Source organism: Diorhabda sublineata, chromosome 10, assembly GCF_026230105.1.
Source record: "Diorhabda sublineata isolate icDioSubl1.1 chromosome 10, icDioSubl1.1, whole genome shotgun sequence".
In the NCBI taxonomy this organism is placed as follows: Eukaryota; Metazoa; Arthropoda; class Insecta; order Coleoptera; family Chrysomelidae; genus Diorhabda; species Diorhabda sublineata.
The window spans coordinates 13,215,955-13,239,281 of NC_079483.1; the positions used below are offsets into that span (position 1 = coordinate 13,215,955).

General features: G+C 31.0%; 1 protein-coding gene across 1 annotated transcript; it reads left to right on the forward strand.

The window, feature by feature from the left end:
* The first annotated feature begins 358 nt into the window (after positions 1-358).
* On the forward strand, positions 359-22,646 carry LOC130449719 (CCR4-NOT transcription complex subunit 1). Its single transcript, XM_056787691.1, has 14 exons — positions 359-717; positions 994-1,200; positions 1,256-2,889; positions 4,645-5,272; positions 6,344-7,929; positions 8,985-9,365; positions 12,981-13,398; positions 13,877-14,217; positions 15,358-15,553; positions 17,437-17,814; positions 18,798-19,078; positions 19,500-19,929; positions 20,650-21,098; positions 22,318-22,646. The coding sequence occupies exons 1-14, from the start codon at positions 616-618 to the stop codon at positions 22,391-22,393; spliced, it is 7,107 nt and encodes a 2,368-aa protein (XP_056643669.1). The 5' UTR covers positions 359-615; the 3' UTR covers positions 22,394-22,646.
* The last annotated feature ends 681 nt before the right edge of the window (positions 22,647-23,327 follow it).

A 23,327-nucleotide genomic window follows, 5' to 3' on the forward strand; every position in this document is an offset into this window, starting at 1 on the left:
CTCTACAATATAGGAAGTATATGAATCGCACAGATTACTATTACTATATCTATGGGAATAAATAATATTTAAAGTTCAAAAAACCATAGACAATTGAAACAACCCGTCAGCTGATCGCATGTAGCCACCTTTCTACTAAAGTAGAAAGGATCATAACATGACAAAAATTCTATCAGATTCCGAACAATAATCCGGGTTACATTTCGAACATTCGGGTCATGATCAAGTTAATCCGATCGTTGTTTTCAATAAGTCGAAAAAGCCTATTTTATATTGGCTGTAAAGTTGTAATAATCAGGATGATGATTCAACTTCAGAACGAAGAAAAACATTTGGGTTGTCGGTATGTCAAGTTGTCACCATTCTGACATTTATTGTGCGCATTTCTCATAACTTTTATTTTGTATGTGTTGTGTGTTGCGTGAGTTCTATAACTACAATGAGTGTGATAAATTGAAGTGGAGAAAAGTTTATTAAAGACTCGATGATGGTCTTGGACCATAAAAAAACTAGTTATTTTTTTAAAAGAAATAAGACTTTTTGGATAGAAACCCAGCATACACATAAGAAAGCTTCAAGCGTATTTGAAGCTTTCGAAGCCGTGTTCATGGAACTATGAACCTAGACTCGTTGTCTTTCACTTTGTCACAAATAAGTTATTTGATTGCTACATTAACTAAAAAAAACTATAAGCAAGTTCTTGGAGATTTAAACAAAGTAAGTAAATTATTTTTTTCTTCAAATTTTGCAAACGTGCTTAGTAAATTATTAAAATATGACAAATTAGATTATCCGCCATGTTTTTCTGGTATTTTGGAATAGGTAACTTTTTTATCGACAGAGTGGTGAAATAATGAACAAAGGTGTTTTGACTGTTGTTTTTTGTTTAAAATTCTTTAAAAATGTAATTAAAATAAAAAAAGCCCTCAAAAAATGTATAAAGCTTTGAATTTCTTTGACAAAATTATAATTAATCAGTGTATTTTTTGACAGCTTGTTTCTTTGCATGGTCTGGAGGCGGACCGTCACTTGCTCCAATGTCTGTTTTCATCAGTGGACTTTTCTGAATCTACAACTAAAATATCAACTCCATCCCTCCAAAATCAAGCATTATTAGAACAGTGCTCTAGTTTGTTGAACAAACCATCATTGTTCACTGCCCTTTGTTATATTACTGATAATTCATTAGTAAACCACAAGGTAAATATTTTTCTCTTAATTAAATAACAAATTATTTTAAAAAATATTGTTTTAGACTATAAAACTTGGGCCGCAGTTCTTCCATCAGTTGAGCAAGTGCCTTCGCCTCTCAGCTGTACAGGAAGTAGTTTTTGCTATTGCAATTCGACATTCGTCTGTTCCTGAAGCTAGAAATTTAGCACAAATCCATTTAAAAACAACAATACCTTCTTTGGTACAGTCTTACATTGATACAGAAGGGAGCAGCAGCCAACACGAGGGTGGACTTCACGAAACTACTCCAGAAGTTCTTCATTTAATTATCTCAGTTGTTCTAAAAAACCCTAAGGAAGTAGGGCTAACTAACGATATCCATACAACATTTCTGAAAACTTTACAAAGAGATTTTCCCAAGGACCTAGTACCTGTTGTCCTTGCACCATTAGTTTATCCCGAACAGAGTGAATTATCCCCAGAAATGTCTTCTGAAGGCCCCGGTTTATCCGGGGGTATGCTTGAAACTTCATTGGCAGATGTTGTGACTGAAATAGGCTATAATTTTACATCAACCTTGGAAGAATGTAGAAATAATCTCATGAAGTTAGGAGGTCGAGATATCCCTCCTTCGATAGTATCACGTGTTCTTGCTGTAATGTGCCGAACCCACAGTGGCCTTGAAGATTCTCTTACAATTCAAACTCCAGGATCTTTTAATAAAGGGACTGATAATAGAACCTCGTGGAATATTGATATATTCATTCAAGCACTTAAAGAAATTGTACCAAATTTTCAGTGGAATAGTATTTTTTCTGAACTAGATCACCCTGAATTTATAATTAAAGATAGACAGGGTCTGTGTTTGTTAATAAATGGACTTAGACAAGGTCTACAAACATTTGGTTTTCACCCTGATACTTTCCCTGTTGATCAGTTTTATAAAAGATGGCAAAATGTTGAAGGACAGTTTAGTTTGATTCAAAATATTCTAAAGCACTCAGATGTGTTTTGTTTTGCTGACTATACTTATGCTCCTGTGGCAGTTGATGTGCTTAAAACCCCTCCTGAACAAGATAGCAAAGAATTAGCAAATTGGAGATCTTTAAATCTGGTAGAACTTTTATTAAGTCTTTCTGAATGTGGACTCTACAACCATGTACAAGACTTATTCAAGATTCCTGTTCACAGTTGCCCAGATGTCCTAGTTTTGGCTCTATTACAAATATCGGCTCCAGTTACTTTGTTGCGGCAAGAACTTCTCACCAATTTAATACCTATTTTTTTAGGCAATCATCCAAATTCTGCCATAATTTTACATCATGCATGGCATACTCAAAATATCAATATAAAACCTATTATAATGCATGCTATGGCAGAGTGGTATGTTAGGGGAGAATGTGATCAAACTAGACTATCGAGAATACTAGATGTAGCTCAAGATCTTAAAGCTCTATCCATGCTTTTGAATGCACAATCAGCACAATCGTACCCATTTATCATTGATTTAGCTTGCCTTGCCTCAAGGAGAGAGTACTTGAAATTAGAAAAATGGCTTTCGGATAAAATCAATGAACACGGTGAAAATTTTGTAATGGCTTGCATAAAATTTTTACATAGGCGTGTACCACAAATAGGAAAAGTTGATGAGTCTATAGCCAAAGCTGTCCCTCTTCCAACAGAAACATTGATGACTATGGTAGTATGTCTTCAAAGGTAAATATATTTTTCTTTAGCTTGTTGATTTACAAATTATTGATATATTTCTTCATTCACACACACACACACACACACACATATATATATATATATATATATATATATATATATATATATATATATATATATATATATATATATATATATATATGTATATATATATATATATATATATATATATATATATATATATATATATATATACGAGGATATATTGAAACATTCTTAGCCTACTATAAAACCATACAAAGTTTCAATGTCAAAATATTTTAATTCTCAACATATTCTCCTCTTAATTGGATACATTTATTACAGAGAACCTGTAACGTCTCTACACCTTTCAAAAAAAATGTTTCTTCTTGCTCTGCAAACCAGACCTCTACAGCTTTTATTACCTCCTCATTGGAAGAAAATTTACGACCTTTTAAACTTTTCAGTTGAGGAAAGAGATAATAGTCGGACGGAGCCAAATCTGGTGAATAAGGGGGGTATTCTAGTAATTCAAACCCTAAATCACGACATGTCTTTTCTCTTGAGTTTTTTCCCGTTGAATGGTCAATAATGTCGAATAGTAACCTCCAGTTATTGTTCTACCCTTATCCAAAAAAAAAAACAATCATAATTACTCCATGACAATCCCAAAAAACTTAAGCAAGAACTTTTTCAGCAGATTTTTGGACAAGAAACTTCTTAGGTCTTGGAGAACCAAAGTGTCGCCATTCCATTTTGCAGCAATTTTTATCATGTCCAAATTGACGTGAACTATATGATGAATGCGTTCATACGAAATATTCAGTGCTTCAAATATCCGTTTTAGCCCAATTCGACGGTCTGATAAAATCATGTCATGAATTGCATCGATATTTTCGGGGACTGACACAGAAACTGGCCTTCCCGATCAGTCATCATCTTCAATGGAAAATTTACCTCTTTTGAAGCTTGCAGTCCAATTTTTCACGGTCGCATACAAAACACATTGATCATCAAGGGTATTAAGCATATCTTCGTAAATCTGCTTACCTCTTAACCCTTTTAAATACAGGTACTTGATGATGGCTCGATACTTCAATTTTTCGATTTTGACAATTTCAGTGGACTAACTAGATATATATATATATATATATATATATATATATATATATATATATATATATATATATATATATAGATTGAATTGACGTTTCGACTTAACTTCAGTCTTCATCAAAATAAAGCAAAAATGTACTTGGCTGAAAACTAGAATACCTTTTCTGAATGGTAAAAGGTTGATGATACTTATAATTTTTATATTGTACATATTTCTTAAATTAAATTATTAATTTATTTTTACTTTGTCTTTACCTATTTTCCAGCTTACAACATACTCATAATACAATGCAGGCCTTATTAAAAAGCTAGATAAAGATGATGTTATTAGTATTAGCCTCAGATGTGTTTATTCTGTTTGATTTTTATTTCACTTTTCAATTTTGAGTTATGGTGCCTCTTGTTGATTCTTATTTTTTCTGGTTCAAAGCTTTGTCAATTACTGTGTTACAGATTGAAGCTTTGGAATGTTGAAATTTAAACAAATTGTTGTGTATTTGAAAAAGTTAATAATATCCAATTTTGTAATTGGTCACATTAACTTAAAATGAACTTGACACATTTGAAAAAAATTCCTATAAGTAGGGTATATGAAATGAAATTGAAATTAAATATTTGCAATATTTTATTTAGAAATGGAACTTTCTAATCAATACTATTTCTTAGGTCTATAAATAACGTAAGTCCAGAGTGTCAAGAAGCAATAGTAACTATAGTCAGTACATGCACTATAATATTGAAATCAAGACAACAGCAACCCACAATACTTCGTTCCAGAGGACTAGACGGAGGATTAAATCCATCAGTTTTTGCACCACTTTATAATCCATCTGGTGTAGATTCTATTCAAGGGCTTAATACAACATTGGCTAATATGAATATATCTGGTCCCACAAACTCGGCCTTCAACTTGCAAGGGGGTTTAGGGCCTCTAGTACAATCACCTGGATCTCCTTCGAGGATATTGAATGCTGGACCTTCCAATAGTCCCTTTCCGATTATGCCTATACAACATCAAGGCCCTGCTGGATCAAGTTCATCTCTCGTCTTGGGGGTTAATCAAATTAACAATTTGAGCAGAATGGGGCCAAATCCTACCATAGACAAAACTCGGTTACCAGAATATAATTTGTTTCCTGAAATTTCTCCACATGTGTCTAAAGAGATTGAAGATGAAGCTAACAATTATTTTCAGAGAATCTACAATCATCCACCGAATCCTACCTTATCTATTGATGAAGTTTTGAATATGCTCAAGAGGTTTCAAGATTCACACAACAAAAGAGAAAAAGAGGTGAGTTATAGTTTTTGCTACCTTTTGGAAAAGATTTTTTATAGAAATTATTTTTCACAATTCAATGCAGTTTTGGTCTTTATCAAAATAGTTTCATGTTAAAAGTTAAAATCAAAAACCCCCCAACTCAAGTCGTTAATAAATTCTTTAACCACAAACAAGCTCTTATTCAATAGGAATATTCAAAAAGAACTTTACATGTTCTCATATATCATACCTCAAGAAAAAACTGAAAAAATATAAGTCTTTTTCCCTTACAATGAAGGTGTACCAGCTATAAATGGCCTAATTTTCAAAACCACTAAAGTAAAACGCAAATAGAAACGTTCCTAACTTTTTAGTTCAATTATAAACAAAATTTCAAATGAAAACCACGACTTGAAATCCCTTTTTAATTTTCCCTACTCTCATTGACATCAGTCAAAAATTGATTGAATCTGTGTAAATCTGTTCTTTTTATGATCAACATGACCCATTATTCCCAAATGTCGTACCTATATCAATTAACAGTTTGTTTTATTTTATTTACTACGGTCTTATTTATTTCTTAACTCAAGTGAAAATTCTGAGGAATGGAATATGATTGACCTAAAAGTAATTTCTTCCTATTTATCCTCTATATTCTTATTAAATAAAGCTAATTATAATCAAAATTAAGTATATTATCCCTATTTGTTTAAAGAAAGCATAGTATACGTTAATTTTTACTCCAGCGGAAAAATATGATTCAGGTATATTTTTAATTTTAATACTGCAATCATGGTATAAGAGATAGATATTCATGTTTAATGAGTTTAAAATGAAAGATTAATTGCCATCATTAAATTCAGTAAAAGTATAGTCCACCATCCTAGTGATTTTGTCATTTCTTTCTAGAACTAATGTATTTTTCTATATATTAGCAAAGTATGAAGGGCTCTTCATAATACATATAATTAAATCTACCTTCATTAACTTATCATCTACAAAATTTCACTACAAAAATTAGAAATATTTGAATATTTTCAGAATAGCTAATAAATACTTTCACATATATGATTTCAGTGTATTAATATATTTTATTTGTTTCAGGTTTTCAACTGTATGTTACGAAGCCTTTTTGAAGAGTATAAATTTTTCCCGCAATATCCTGATAAAGAATTACATATTACAGCTCAACTTTTTGGAGGAATTATCGAAAGGGGTATAGTAGCTTCCTATGTGGCTTTAGGATTGGCTTTGAGATTTGTTTTAGAAGCATTAAAAAAACCTGAAGGATCAAAGATGTATTATTTTGGAATAGCAGCCTTGGATCGTTTTAAGAGCCGGTTAAAAGAATATCATAAATACTGTGAGCATGTTAGAGCAATTCCTCATTTCAATGATTTTCCCCAACACCTTCAAGAATATGTAGAATATGGTCTACAGAGTTTAGAACCACCTCACAAACCTGAAGGCCCTGTGCTACCACCGAGCTTGGCTGCAATGCTAGCACCTCCTAATGCCACAACGACAGTGTACAAAACTACAACCCCAGTTAGTACTGTGCAAACTAAAGTAAATACTACTCCAGCTAGTACCTTAGGTTCAAGACCTTCAATCGCTAATGCTACAAATATAGACACTCTTTTAGTAGCCACGGAAAAAGAAGAAAAAGCCACTGCCCCTCCTGAACCCTTGCAAGACAAAACTGCCTTTATTTTCAATAATTTAAGTCAATTGAATTTGAAACAGAAATGCGACGAATTAAAGGAGCAGGTTTCAGAAGAATATTACCCGTGGCTAGCGCAGTATCTAGTAATGAAGAGAGCGTCAATAGAATTCAATTTCCATGGATTGTATTCTAATTTCTTGGACACTCTTGGTATAAATGAAATTCTAAAATTAGTTACTAGAGAAACATTTAGAAACATTAGGGTATTGCTGAGATCTGATAAAGCAATAGCTAATTTTTCAGATAGATCTCTTTTAAAAAATTTAGGACACTGGCTCGGAATGTTAACTTTGGCAAGAAATAAGCCTATTTTACAAATCGACCTAGACATGAAATCGCTTTTAGTAGAAGCTTATCACAAAGGGCAACAAGAACTTTTGTATGTTGTCCCATTTGTTGCCAAAGTACTTGAATCTTGTGCTAAAAGTAAAGTGTTCAAGCCACCAAATCCTTGGACCATTGCTTTAATGAATGTTTTAGCAGAATTACACTCTGAAGCAGACCTTAAGTTGACGTTAAAATTTGAAATAGAAGTATTATGCAAACACTTAGATATAGATGTGACGCAGTTGAAACCCTCCATTTACTTAAAAGATCCAGATCGAATAAGAAAGATTGAATATCAGTTGTCACAACCTCTAAAAAAGGAAACATTGATGCAATCAAATATCAATCAAGGAGGAAATATAACCGACCAAGAACTTGCTAATATAATACCCAGTCAACAGACTAGTTCACCCATCGCTCAACATAATAGTACAACTCCTACATCTGCATTGACAGCTCCACCTGAACCACGTTTTGGTTATTCAGATATTCAGATCTCTGGAATGCAAGCGTTTCAAACACACACCATTATTTCACCTTCAATTTTGTTGTTTCAAACTCAACCTCAACTTAAAACCCTGGTACGGACTTCTATTGAAAGGGCTGTGCAAGAGTGGATAGCACCAGTTGTTGATAGGTGAGGTATTAATAAATTAATTTTGACTTCATTCTAATTTTATCTAGAATCATATAATAACGTTTTTTTTTTTCAAAATGTAAATTCCATCAAAGCTATAAGTAATCAATAAATCATTATTGACAAAAATATCATTTTAACTAATAACTGCTTACATTATTAAAGACGAGTGATAACTTTGTTCAGCCAAAATTATAATCATTGGATTTCTGGAGAAAACATTCATGTAACGAAATGTTTATTTATTAATAATTGCTTTAACGCCACTGTTGTCATATGAGAGCTAAATTTAGATGAACAACTTTTGTTGGATTTTGATTGTCTTCAAAGACCCACTCAGTTGTTTACTAATTTGTTTTTGGTTCCTATGTATTTGTCACCTGCGCTGATGGACTTTTGATCCACTTTCAGGTTATGAAGGATATAACAGCAACAAATTGTATTTGCTTCAAAATGATCATAATACCCACATTATCACTATATATTGTAATAACTTTTTGTTATAATGTACAATAGTATAGTTTACGCTAAAAGTGTCAATGACAGACAACAATAATGTCAGTGTTAAAAACATAAATAGCTTCTCCCGCATATTTAAAGAGAGAAATAAACTATTGATAACATTGGATTTTGGTCTATAACAAATTCGTCGTTGTGTTTTAACTTTGTTATTGATAAAAAACATTGTTTATGTCATTTGTCTAGGGGACACAGCCAGTTATATTGTTCACTTTGGAGGACACTGTTGTGGGGTTCTATCCTATTGCACGAATTCAAAAAAATTATTATAGTTTTAACTATTAAGTTGTAATCTTTCTATACTTGGTCTCATCATCTAATATTTTAATAAAAATTTGCCTGCTAATTAAATTGAAGCATAATAGAAATCGTAAGTTTATATAAGTTTATAAAGTTTATAATATGATATGTAGAATATTACTATATATGTATAGAAGAAAAAACATGTGAAATTTTACACCAATATAAAATAGAGTGAAATTTGTATTTATATATACAGTAGATATCGTTGTAGTCATTATAATTTTCTTCTACAGATCTATAAAGATAGCTCTTCAAACTTGTGAACAAATTATTAGAAAAGACTTCGCTCTCGATCCAGACGAAAATCGAATGCGGCTAGCTGCACATTATATGGTTCGTAATCTCACCGCAGGCATGGCGATGATCACATGCCGAGAACAACTACTTACAGCGATTAATAGCCATTTAAAGCAGGCGCTTGTAACTAATATGGTATCACCTTCAGTTCAACAAAAAGAAATGATTGATCAAGCTGCCAATGTGATAGCAGGAGACAATATGGAACTGGCCTGCGCTTATGTACAGAAAACAGCTGTCGAAAAAGCTATTCCCGAAATCGACAAAAGACTCGTGAGTGAGTATGAACTTAGGAAAATGGCTCGACAAGATGGAAGGTGAGCTTAATGTTATAAATAAAATTAATTATAACTTTTACTTGGGTCCTACTTTTAGGAATGGGTCTGTAGCATTTTGTAGTTTTGCAATTGATGCAGTTTGATTTGATGCCACAGTTAATATCAGCAAATATAACTTTTACTAAGTTGGAACTTGTGGAACAATGTGATATTCATACTAAACACTCTGGTTGCTACCACTACACCAACACTCACAATTACACTATCTGATGCGCGTTTTGATAACCAAGTTATCATCTTCAGATCCTGAAGATAAACAGGCACAAGTTCTGTTGCCATCACATATTTTAATTTTGAATGTTGGTGTGGTGGTAGTAAACTAGTTCAAAATGTCCATTTTGCTTTAAACAGCAATAAAGTCTGTTTTCGAACTTCACACCGGGAATTGGCGGATTTAAGAGACCCCCGAAGAAAGAAATCTAATCCATCTAAATGAAAATCTCTTGTTTAACCACTGTTGGACGGAAAGAAAATAATGAGGTGAAGCCCCGTTCTCATAAAAATGTAACAATTTCTCCTGCTAAAGTACATTACCTTCTTCTTCAGTTTGAGTTTCTAGCTCATTAGTTTTGAGAGGATCGATAGTCTCTTTAATCATATCAAGGTACAGATTACAAGTCAAGCTTCTTCAATAATGACGTTTCCAAGAATACTAGCACAAACATTAATTTCTCATATATGTCCTTTCCGAAAAATATGTAGGTTTTCTTCACGTCGATTGTGAGAGCTTTGTCTATTAACATTGTCAACCAATAAAAACGAACATTTATCTCTGAAAGAGATACAAAATGTTAGGGGCCGTATTGACTGAAAGAGATACAAAACTTTTATCATAATCATACTCAACATATTGAAGAATCTACATTTTTTATGAATGAATTTCATAATTTTTCTTTTCTTATAATCTTGTGTGACATTCTCGTCTGTTCTGTTACTGAGCACAAAGAGGGTAGCACGTTCTGTAGCAAGTTGTTTAAAAACCCCATTTCGAGCTTCTTATAATTAGTACTTTGGGGTTTGGCGCGCATTTCAATATCTACATAAATTGAAATTATGTCTATTCTTTCTTGAAGAATGTGAACCATTTGCATACTTTTATACACTTAACAGTATCACACACAGCCCAACAAGTACAACTGTTACAACAATATATTCTACCCAATTCTTAAAGAAAATATCTTACAATAATTTAAAATAATTTAATTTGTTAAACCTTTTAATACACATTTATTTAAATAAAAATTATTGATTTTTGGCCTGTTTCAGTAAATAACATGTTATATATAAATTTCTTGAATTTCTCAGACCTTTTGATATACTGATGCTTCTCAAATATCCTTGATTTTAGGTCTCTTCTGACTTAAAATTTGTTTCTTTTATAATTTTTCATTCTTTATTGAAAGATAAAATAAACAAAAAAAAGATCAACTTCATACGATTCAAAAACAACTTTCAAAACGACCATAAATATGAGTTTGTTATAATTTGTTGATTTCATTTGAATTTTGGAAATTGGAATATTTCTGATCAAAAATATTTATGAATACCTTGATTTTTATAAAAATTTGTTTTTTTTTAATATAAAAGATATACTGAGGTTATTTTAATCAGTTTTTTATTAATACATATACATACAAGTAAATATCTGTCAGGGTATTATATTTTTAGGTCTGTTTGATAGATAATTAAACATCCTCTATGACTTATAATAATATCATATTTATTGATATAATTTGTTGTTGGGAAAGTTCGTGTACATATGGTAAGAAAAATCAACATATATATATATATATATATATATATATATATATATATATATAAATTAACAAAAAATCTATAATGAAATTGACATTTTAATACAATAGTTTCGATCCTTGTAAACAATTTATTATAAAAAGAGAGAATGCCAAACAAATGGTTACCTTGTCTCGAAATTTATTAGAAACAAAGACAAAATTTCAGTTGACTGGCATAGGAAATCAATAAGCCTGCAAATATCTACAAAAAACACCTGTTTGTAGAAACGTCAAAATTCAATGTCATTTGTAATGACTTAAACTTACAACTTTCAAATGGATGGTTAGTTGAAAACTTCATTTATTTGTTTTCTTCAATCTATTTTGATTAATTTTTCATTGAAACTTCTCGAGTTCTTAAGTTCATTTGAATTTTTTTTTAACGTTTAGCTCGTCACTACGAGCATTATAACTAAAATTTCTTAAAACTATGGTCAAAACTGGACAAAACATGAATTAGAATTTATGTTAAAATTATTTTGTTTGATGTCATAAAGTAATGTCACATAAGGTGTCAAAGAAGAGAAACATTAGTTATCTGTCTATATACTTTAGAAATATAAGAGATATAGTTAAAAAATTAATTAATCAAATTATAATAAATTCTACTTAATTTTTTTTCAAATCTTGTTTATTATTAACAGATAATTTATTCTGGTTTATGAAGATTATCCCCTTTTTTATAAAGTTATTTTCTGGACAACTTGACCATGTATGGAGTAAATAACATGTGATTTTTTTGTATTCTCATTTTTGTGAATAATGGGGATGGTTGAATCCAGGGCGTCAATCTCATTGAAATTTTACAGAGAAAATGAAAGCTGAAAAATATAAAAGTGATCAAAATAGAAATTAAATAAATTTTGTGCTTTCCATCTAAAACACCGTGTACATTAACACAACACTGATAATTTTGAGTCAACTGGTTAGCTAGCCGTCTGAACCTTTTAAATATAGGGTTTTGGCGTTCGCAGTTCGAAGTGACATCAGAAAGAAGGATCGAAGTTGGGCGATAGTTTTGGTGTTATTGAAATCGATTTAGTATTCGGTATGGACGTGTTGTTGAGCAAGTGTAGGACAAATAACAGAATTAGTAACAAAAAACTAGTATTTCTTTGTCCTGAAGAAATACGTCGATTTATCTGGCCTCTCTATGACGTTCATTGGAAATTCTATTTTTGACTGATCTGATTAGGTGGGATGTGGTTTGAAGATTGTGCGGCTACCGTGGGGTTTAAAGATTTTACAAATTCTGTCTGTCACACATTTAATACAAGGAAGGGATATTTTAATTGATTTTCTGAGCCGGTGAAGGAGTTGGAGATGAAATTTTTTGGATCCTCCTAGAGATTTGGGATTTGTTGTACCCATTCTGAATCAATCTTTATTTCAAAAAATTGATTTTAGATGGTCGACTGAATTTGTTAGTCAACGATATGGATCATGATATGAATGTATCAATGACCTAGTTAAGTTGGGCTGGATGATGATGGGACTGAGCGTTAAGAAAATGGTTGGTATGAGTGGGTTTGTGATAGATTATGTCAGAGAAACCGTGTGGAGGAAGGTTTGCGATCATGACGTCAAGAAAAGGTAGAGATAAGTTTCCCTCCACTTCTATCCTGAACTGTAAACAGATTTTGTTCATATATATTTATAAATTTATGATTTTAATAAATAATTTATTTTTGATCGAAATATTTTGGCTTTTATTTTGAACAATTACAATGCACATGCCATAAAATCGAACTGCTATATGCTGTTTTTTGATAGTTTTACAGTTTTAATTTTTTTATAGACGCTATTGCGACGCTATAGCACTTACCTACCAAGCCGAGCGTATGCCAGAACAAATACGACTCAAAGTCGGTGGTATCTCCCCCAGCCAGATGGCTGTATACGAAGAATTCGCACGAAACATACCAGGTTTTTTACCTAACGAACGTGATGCGACGATGCTTATCCAAAAACAAACGCCTATTGAAGTACAATCACACTCTTCTACGCCATTTTCGATTCCTCAAACTGCATTATCTTCTGATGACATCACTTTGTTATATGAAAAATTAACTGTAGAAGTTGAACAATTTGTACAACTTACAGGTGGACAAACGCAGTATGGTTTAATTAATTCAAATGTGCTAATGATCAGAGATTGCTTAATGCATATTTTGAGAAATAGAGATTTATCCCCGCCACAAGCCATTGTACAAAAGGTAAAAATACTTTTCCTATAGTACAAGTATAATTATACAAGTACATTTTGTTAAAAGCAAGGAAAGTTCTCTTATTCAATCAACAAGATCAATTCGCGATTCTTCCTCTTTATGAAAACATAATCATATTTAAATTAATGTATACCTATTACTACCTCTTACAAAAATAAATATTGATCTTGCTCTTGTTTAATATCAACACCTTTTTCATGCCATGTAATGATCATGCAATTAATAGAAAAACTCGAGTCTCACTTTCGTTTTATATATTCTCATTTTGATGTCTTTTGGTGTCAAATGATTTATTTCCTTGAATCTTGTACTAAATATCTATTGTTGTATTATTTCTATGAATTATTCTTATTAAAATGTTTTAGTTTCTTCAAACTTGTAAGCTCCAGACTTGTAGCTAACTTTTGTTTGCTGTTGTGTGACTCAGTAGCCAACAATGCCTTTATAACAAGTATTTATCTTTTAGTGTGTTGAAAGTCTTCAAGATCTTCAAACCTCTACACTAAATGAAACTGATCCAGTGAGTCTTCGATTCAAAGAGTTAATAGTGAGAATTCTTAAGACAATGCAAGATCCGAGAGTCTACGGCCAACAATGGACCAATAAACTAGTTACAAGATATTTGACAGAATGTCAAAATGAACAACAACGTTACAATATCGACGCGGTGGATACACTTATTAAAAGTGGCTTAGTAAATATTCCACAATACGATCTAGCACTAGCACAATGTATGGAAAATGGTCTTAACTACATGGGAGTTAATTTTGCCATGCAGTTGGTACAACTTTACCTTATAGATGATAGGTAGGACAATTTTTTTTAAATACATAGCTTGTAATATTTTTTAACTCTAATAATTTCATTAATTTCGAACACATAAAAATCGAATTACGCTTATTTTGAAGATGTAGCTTTATTTAAATAAATTTGCAAAAATTGAAGACATTCTACATACCACTTTTAAGATAATCACCTCTTCAACAATAAGTTATAAAGAAAATTAGGTTAGAAAATTTGGTTTCTCATAAAAATTATGTTTTCCACGATCAAAAACTCAATCAAAGCATTGATCAGACATGTTTTTAGTCCTATGTTCGACAGCCAGATTTTTAAACCACACCAGTCGTAATATTGAAATAATAGAGCAGATTGTTAGAAATAGACTCAGAGAAGCCAACCTGAGACAAAGAAAGCCAGTATGAGAACCTCTTCCAACTTGTAACTGCATAAGGGTGTCAAATATTGCTTGAGAAGACTTCATTTGTAGATCAATAAACCAGATTTAAAACATTTTTAATCACTTATTGTAATTGAATTCACGCAGCTATGTTTATTGTTAAGCACTATCAATTCTATACGACGTTTGAAACGAATGCCTTACCAACCACCACCTCAGAATTAAAGAACTTCCTGCACTGCTCTTTCTGACCAATTAAGGAAGAGTCAATTCAAAATATTCAAAAACGGGATTGTTGGAAGAGTTCATAAATTTTAATCAACTTCTATAACTTTTGTGGAATACCTTGTTTTATGTGTATTTGTTGAAGAATCTTCGAATTTTGAACACGCAATATATAGTTTGTAACTGTTTTTAGTGAAATTTTTTTTCTAATTTAGTTTTGAGATAGTTGTCTTGACTGGTATCCTATAACTGTTATATGGAACACTGTTAATCTCATCTTGAGGATGTTGTCTCTAATCCAATTTAATCCTAATTTGAGGCCTTTGTCCGATTTAAAGATAATCTATTACCAATTTGGAAAAAACTGTGAAACAAATAAAGTGGCCTGTAGCTGATTCTAGTTTAAGTAGATATTGAATGGATAACGTTTGTTGAACATTTTTAGTACATTCTCAAAAGAGTAATCCTTCCTTTTTGAAAACGTTTATTTATTTTTGACAGGTATATAGCTTTTCGATTTTTTTTATAATACATTTTTGTAGGTCAGGGCAGTTTGTTACGGACAATGATTTCTGTAATACTATTGAAATGCTTTCAAAAATTCAAACGCACACAAGACAACCACCAGAAGGATTAGGAAACATTATGGATATTTTGCGACAGAATGAACCAAGCTCTTTTTTTGGAGATAGGGCAGCAATTGGTCCGACAGTTCACATTCATAATGGAATTTTACAGGTAAGTTGTATAAGTGGACTGGTTAAAATATCTAACATTATTTTGTTGCATTACTTTATATCAATAATATAGTTAATCACCAAGTAGAAGACAATAGAAGACTATTTGGAATTATTATTAACTCAGTATCAATGTAATCAGTAAATAATCGTGATAATCTACATTTTCATAACACACTAATCTAGCTAGAATTTTTATAATAATATACATAAACTTGCTGCATGTATACATGAATGTGGATTTGGTCTATAAATTATCTAGTAAACAAAGAAATTTGCAATTATAACAATTATATTCATACACATGTAGTGCAAATAACAAACAATAACAAAAAATTTTGCATTATTGTAATTCTATAACAGTATTTTTAATTAAACTCAATGTTTTGTGAATGTGGCTTTCAATTCTATGTTTAGTGATAAATTTTTCTTAAAAAAAGTTGTAAATTATTTGTAGTCCTATATAACGAAATTAAGAATTTGATACCTGTTAAAATTCATTGTCATGGATATACTGGACAATTTAATGAAGTTGAAATTTTTGACATATTATTTTAATATGAATTTTTAGAAAAAATTGACCTCAAGATATAGGTCATTTAAATTTATCCCACTACTCCCAAACTTACTTTATACATCAAACGTCCAGACTTTATTGCATTACTATGTTCATTAAATCTTGAACTATTTTCTCACACATTCAATCAAATTTTAAAGAGATTGTACGTTAGTATCCAAGGCAATAAATTTTAACCTGACTCAACAGCAAATCTTTCATTCAATTATTCAAAAGTAATAGTTTCTCTTTAATAACCTTTATTTTAAATTTCTGTACTTACATGTTCATATTATGGTTTTTCAACTATTGTACCAATTGATTACACCCAAAATGTCATTTTTAAGGCTAAAGTTCAGTTCTCACAATATATATTTTCGGGAATAGGCAACCAATATTGCAAGACCTGTCATTTTATATAAGCAAATGTAGCTTACAGTGGGGGATATCATAAAAATCAAATGAGAGACTGAGGGTTCTTTTACAATTAGAATTTTGAATATCAAAATTCAATTTACATTTATTTGTCTGGTAAGAAGTTATCGATATTGTAGGAAAATATATTTTTGAATATCTAGAAATGTCAAATGTACTTTTATTTATGTAGGTACACAAGTACCCGCGACTAGATCTATATTTCGAAAACCATTCATACTATTTTTACAGTAATTTGCGCGTAGAGTTTTTGACTATGATGAATTTAATCAAAATATTTTGACAGTCGAGTTGTAAAGAGTTGAAAATTTCATAAAATGGCATACGTATCCCTATCATAACTTTTTAAATATTATGAGATGACATAAAAGATTAAGTTTAATTTCGCTATTATTTGCGATATTCATATCAAAGGACTAAAAACTTATCATTATTGTTTATTTAGTATTAGTTTTTTTATTCAACTTCATGTTCAGGTACATCTTTACCTGTTATTTATAGTTATTTATGTAAGTAGAGTCAAATGCTTTATAAGTCAACCAATAAAAACCCCTTCCATTTCGATCAACATATACATTAATTCAGTCCAGAATTTTGACCATTGATCAATTATGATTGGATTGATTTCAATTTACCTATATCTGAATACTCAAGTTTTAAATTGTCAAATTTACATGTGCGTTTTTTGTTAGCATAATGTAATATTGAATTGGAAAGTTTGTTACATTTTATTTCATTGTGATATCTCTAATGTATGATTATTAACTGAGAAGCGATTTGGACTAAAACGTACAATACAGCCTATTTTTATAGTACTGAACTCTAGCCTTAATACATTTAAATAAGATGTTTTTTTTAAACTTATTTAATTTTATTGATACTTTTTTTAATAGGTGAGAGCGCCTAATTATGAAGATCCTCCAGGACTTGTGGAAAAAACAGACCAACTTCTCCGCGATTGGATTACCATATATCACACACAAAACCAAGGCCGCGATTCCACAAAAGCTTTTAGTATGTTTGTGCACCAGATGAACGTTTATGGTATATTAAAAACCGACGATTTGATTACAAGGTTTTTTCGACTTTCTACGCAATTGTGTGTAGAAACTGTGTACAGAATTCTTGCAGAAAAAACCACGACGAACGTAACATTACTAAAACCGAAATGCTATCATACCTTAGACGCCTTTGTTAGATTGGTGGCATTATTAGTTAAACATTCAGGCGATGCCAACAATACGACGACGAAAATACATCTTTTGAATAAAGTAAGTGTAATTTTATTTTGAAACCTTATATTCTTTTCTTATATTTTGTCTTATTTTTTAAATCTAACGAAAATTAAATTTATTTCTGTGACTTTCAAAAAACCACTTCTACATAGTTAAGAGGAGTAATAAAAAATATAAATTATTAAAAACGTGAAAGTACTGCACTCTGAAGATTTGTGAAACATTTCTGGAATACTACTGCGGGAATGACTTTAGTCTGCTCTGTCGTGGATTTGTCAATATCAGGAAATGTATAAAAATATTTCCCTTTAGAATATATTTATTTTTAGAGAAGAGCTAGAGACTGCATTGTGCAAAATCTGGTAATACAAATATGTCTAGTGGAAAACTTTTTAGCGACAAAAACTCGCAAATAAATGTTGTGCAAACGTACTAGTACCTCCTTATAACTTTCTGAGAATACAGTTGTTCTCCTTCTCTATCTCTGATTTCACCATGTCCTAACAATGACCTTTATGAATTTTGCCTTATATAGGTGAAGCGAATTTTTCATTTAGAAATTTTGTCTCATGATTATAGCGAACTTTCATTTTCAGAAACAATTATAGGAATGAAATTAAGACGATCTTTCAATTTTATGCAACACTTCATCAAAAAGCATAAATTTGGCGCTTATTTATCAGATTCATTTGCACATTTTTATCTGTTTCTGAGGTCTCAGAATGTTCCTATATATATTTAAATTACATTTAAATAACTTCTAGTACAGTCGTTGCTCATATTCTCATAGCCATGGCTGTATCTTTTTCATGCTTGCTCTAGAGGAGTTTACTATTTAGGGTGAGTCCAAGAAATCTCTGTTTTCCACTCAATGTCAAGGTTGAAGTTGACAGATTTAGATTGAGTTTTTGTATTGTTGAAATATTGATTGAGAAAGTTTGTCCTTCAGCAAGTCCTTTGTTTTCTTTTATTTTGACAAAATTTTAGATTGAACAAATTCTATAATGCATCATGTTTAGGTTTTAGGTATTGTAGCGGGATGTCTACTACAGGATCACGACACACGCGGAACAGAATTTCAACAGTTGCCTTATCAAAGGATATTCACCATGTTATTTTTAGAGTTAAATGCCCCTGAACCTGTCTTAGAAGCTATCAATTTCCACATATTGAATGCATACTGCCACACTTTACACATATTAAGACCAACTAAAGCTGCCGGCTTCTGTTATGCTTGGTTAGAATTAGTTTCTCATAGAGTATTTATGGGAAGAATGCTCGCCAGTAGTCCACAACAAAAGTAAGTTTCAAAGTATTATTATATTACTCTCCGTGAGGTTATGCAATGATCATATAATATATTACTAAACAAGTGGGTTGTTAGTTACAAAATGAACCTCACTTCAACTGCTACGTTAAGCTATAGCTGGCGCTATCAGATGGCGTGCGGCTGAATACTCCTCATACTATAGCTTTCACTATATTAAGTTACCAGCGATGCCTTCAGTTGGCGTGCGGCTGTGTGCCAGTTACAATATCAATATTATTCAGCTATTTAAGTTTTGTAATCAATATCTATACTGAACCCAACAACTATGTAAGGCGACCAATTGGAACCAAAAATGGCTTCTATTGGATTCAACTACTTGGTAATCTATCAGTTGTGCTTAGTATAGTTGATATACGTTGATGTTGATACAAAAAAGCTTCTTTTTTTTCAGGTGTTGGCCAATGTATGCTCAACTGTTGGCGGATTTATTCAAATACTTAGCTCCATTTTTAAGAAATGCTGAGTTAGCAAAACCGGTTACCATGTTGTACAAAGGTACTCTTCGGGTACTGCTCGTCCTTTTACATGATTTTCCAGAGTTTTTATGCGATTATCACTATGGTTTCTGTGACGTCATTCCGCCCAACTGTATTCAAATGAGAAATTTGATTCTTTCAGCGTTTCCGAGAAATATGAGACTGCCCGATCCGTTTACACCTAACTTGAAAGTTGACATGCTCCAGGAAATATCATATGGACCCAGAATACTAACAAATTTATCGTTGATGATAACTCCAGCACAGTTTAGAAAAGATCTCGATTCATATTTAAAAGCTAGGGCTCCAGTTACTTTTTTATCAGAATTGAGGAGCAACTTGCAGGTAAATTTGGATATTCACAATACATAGAAATATTTGCATTTTGCTTAATATTCACAATTTGTATTTATATTAATCAATAGATCACCTACATTATGAACATCAAAATAAGAATAAAATCAAAATAGAAATTTGTTCTAATAAGAAAAATTAATTTTTCCTCAGTCCTTACATCTCAAATATATAGCAGTAGTCAATTAAATTATTTTTAGTTTTATTGGAATTTACAAAATAGAGCTATAAATTTTATTTAAATCCTTAATTTCTTAGACCTTTTGATTTGTTTGTTTCTAGATTTTCTTGATTTTAGGTCTTTTCTGTTTCAAAATAAGTTTTTTTTTATAATTTTTAAAAGAAAGATAAATTTTGACGTTTCGATTTAACTTCAGTCTTTATAAAAAAATTTTTAACCAATATTTCAATCAATTAAGCGTCAATTTGAATATTGAAATTTGAAATCTAGGAATTTATAGTTTTTACATACAAAACTAAACAACCTTCAATTCAATTTATGTACATTTATATACATTCTACCCAAAGTTATTCAGGTCTTTTTTATCATTTCTCGTCTTTATATATGTGAATTATTTTTTCGTCTCATTAATAATTTAATCTATTTTATAAATATTGAGGTGTCAGACCTATGTAAACAGTAGATTAATTTAAAACATAATATGCTAAACATCTGAAAAATTTTCCATAAAACTCTGTTTATATTTTTAGGTTTCAAATGAGCCTGGCGTCCGGTACAACATTCCTCTAATGAATGCCTTAGTACTTTATGTCGGCACACAAGCCATAGCTTATATCAGGAACAAGAGCCATACACCCAATATGTCGACAATTGCACATAGTGCTCATATGGATATCTTCCAAAATTTGGCTGTTGATCTTGACACAGAAGGTCGATACCTTTTTCTGAATGCTATTGCAAATCAGTTAAGATATCCAAATAGTCACACACACTATTTTTCATGTACATTGCTTTATCTATTTGCCGAGGCCAATACAGAGGCCATTCAAGAACAGATTACAAGGGTATTACTGGAAAGGTTAATTGTAAATAGACCACATCCTTGGGGACTGTTGATTACCTTCATAGAACTTATCAAGAATCCAACATACAGGTTTTGGCAACATGAATTCGTGCATTGTGCCCCAGAGATTGAAAAGTAAGAATAATTTTTACATTATGTATACATAGCGTCTTTTTCGCAAATATTAAGTTTTTCAAACGCAATATCGACCGTTTCTGACTGACATTTCCAATGTAAGCATTACATTGTTGAACATAACCTTAACCACAACCTGGGTTTGCTGTTAATAACCATATGCACAGATTCCTTACAAACCACTATGTCATGTCTTATCAAAATGATCGACAGCAAATTTCACCTAGAAACGCTCTCTACTTAGTTCTGCCCTTTCTGGATATGATGAAGATGATACTATCCAAATTAATCACCTTCTACAAACTTTTTTGCTATTAAAAGTTGCAAGTAGTCATTTTGTCAATGCCTAGACGTGTAAGAAGTGTATCCAGCTTTTCAGATACATATTAATTTTTGTCTGAATATATATTAATATATATCTGTTATTCTTAGGTTATATTACCAAATGTTGAAGGTAGATAAATTGATAACTTTTATATAAAAACCAAACCGACTCACCGGACCTAACACAATAACATACTTCAACTTTGTGTTATATGGTATCCATATCAAGTGTAATAGCTCAATTAGTTATGGGAGATTTTGAAGAAACTGTCTTAAGAAAACATAAATATTCCATTCTTTTTCCATTATGTAGATGACTGCATTACTGCTGTACTGAAAATTGAACTTTAAAATATTACTAAAAATTCAATTCTTATCAAAAAATTCCCAATGGGGATTTAACAAAATCAATTTTCTTGATGTTACATTATGTAAAATTAACAATAAGATCAATAACATAAGAACAGAATGGTATACACAACCAACTTGGTCCTCGAGATACTCAACTCGAATTCATGTCATTCTGTGTCACAAAAGAAATCAGTGATTTTTAGTTTTGCTGATAGAGTTATCCAACTATCAGATCGTGATTTAGAAACATAGATATTAAAAAAGCAAAAGCTGCATTAAGAGAACATAATTATTCTGAAAAAAAAAATATAAAAAACATTCAATAGACGGATAAAAAAATACTATAATCAATTAAAGAACAAAACAAAACCTAAAAATCAAAATATAGAACATATGTTGTCTCGTATTTTTTTATTATTTTTCAATCTATTTAATGGGTGATTTGTGCCTTGAAGCATTAATAAATTGCTAACAATAGAAGAAGTGAATATGTAATTTTTAAGAATTAATAAATATAAAATTATGAATCAGTTTCAATTTTCAGATTATTCGAATCGGTTGCAAGGTCATGCATGGTAAAATCAACAGTGCAAACGCAAGAAGGTGACATACAAGAGTGATAGCATTTTTGTGATTTGTACATAATTCAATGAAATTAATGAACATGTGACATTTTTTAAATTAATTTTTTGTTAAATAATTGAAAGCTTAATTTTGGGAGCAATGCATTTTATTTTTAGAAGATAAGGTGATTATAGTGTATAGAGATTAATTAGTGTAATATATTAGGTATTTTTAAGAAATTTTCAAGTATTTGTAACTAGTATACATATATGTGGATGTAATAAACGGTTTTCAATGTTTTCAGCATTACATATTTGTTTAATTATAGAATATTAATATCATAGATAATTAATACAAGTAACATAATAATCAGAGTTGTGCATACATATATAATTGGTAACCTTATATACCTAAAGGTATGTTTCCTATATTCTTCACCTGACTTGATCATTCGTATAGTAGTCATAGCAAACAGTTGTCTCCTGAGTCTTCTGTATTTCCTATAGTCCTCTCCGGTGTACTTCGTGAGTTTCATTAGCTTTTGTGTTTCTAGCTCCTAGCTTTTCTAGCCCTAGCTGCATTATGTCCCAATACAGCTGTTAGCGTTTTCCGTTTTCTGGTTGTACTCTAATAAGAATCACATTTTTGCGATGAAAATAAGGATAATTTAAATTTACATTTACAATCTCTAAAATAGTAACATCGCTTCAGGACAAATTAAATGATGAAAAATTACTGTCGATTGGGTGCTTTCACAATAAATAAAATATAACTAGTGCTAATTATGAACATTTTAAAAACGTTTGAAAAATCTGTCAATAAGTAAACACTTGGAAAATATAGTGATTTATGCTCACCAGTGCTCTATACAGATATGAATAATTTGTATAGAAGATGAATGCACAAGCTTCTTGAGAAATCTAATGTCGAGTTTATTAAATCTATTGCTGACGATTCCTTCGATATAGCCTATCATCACAATTTATATAA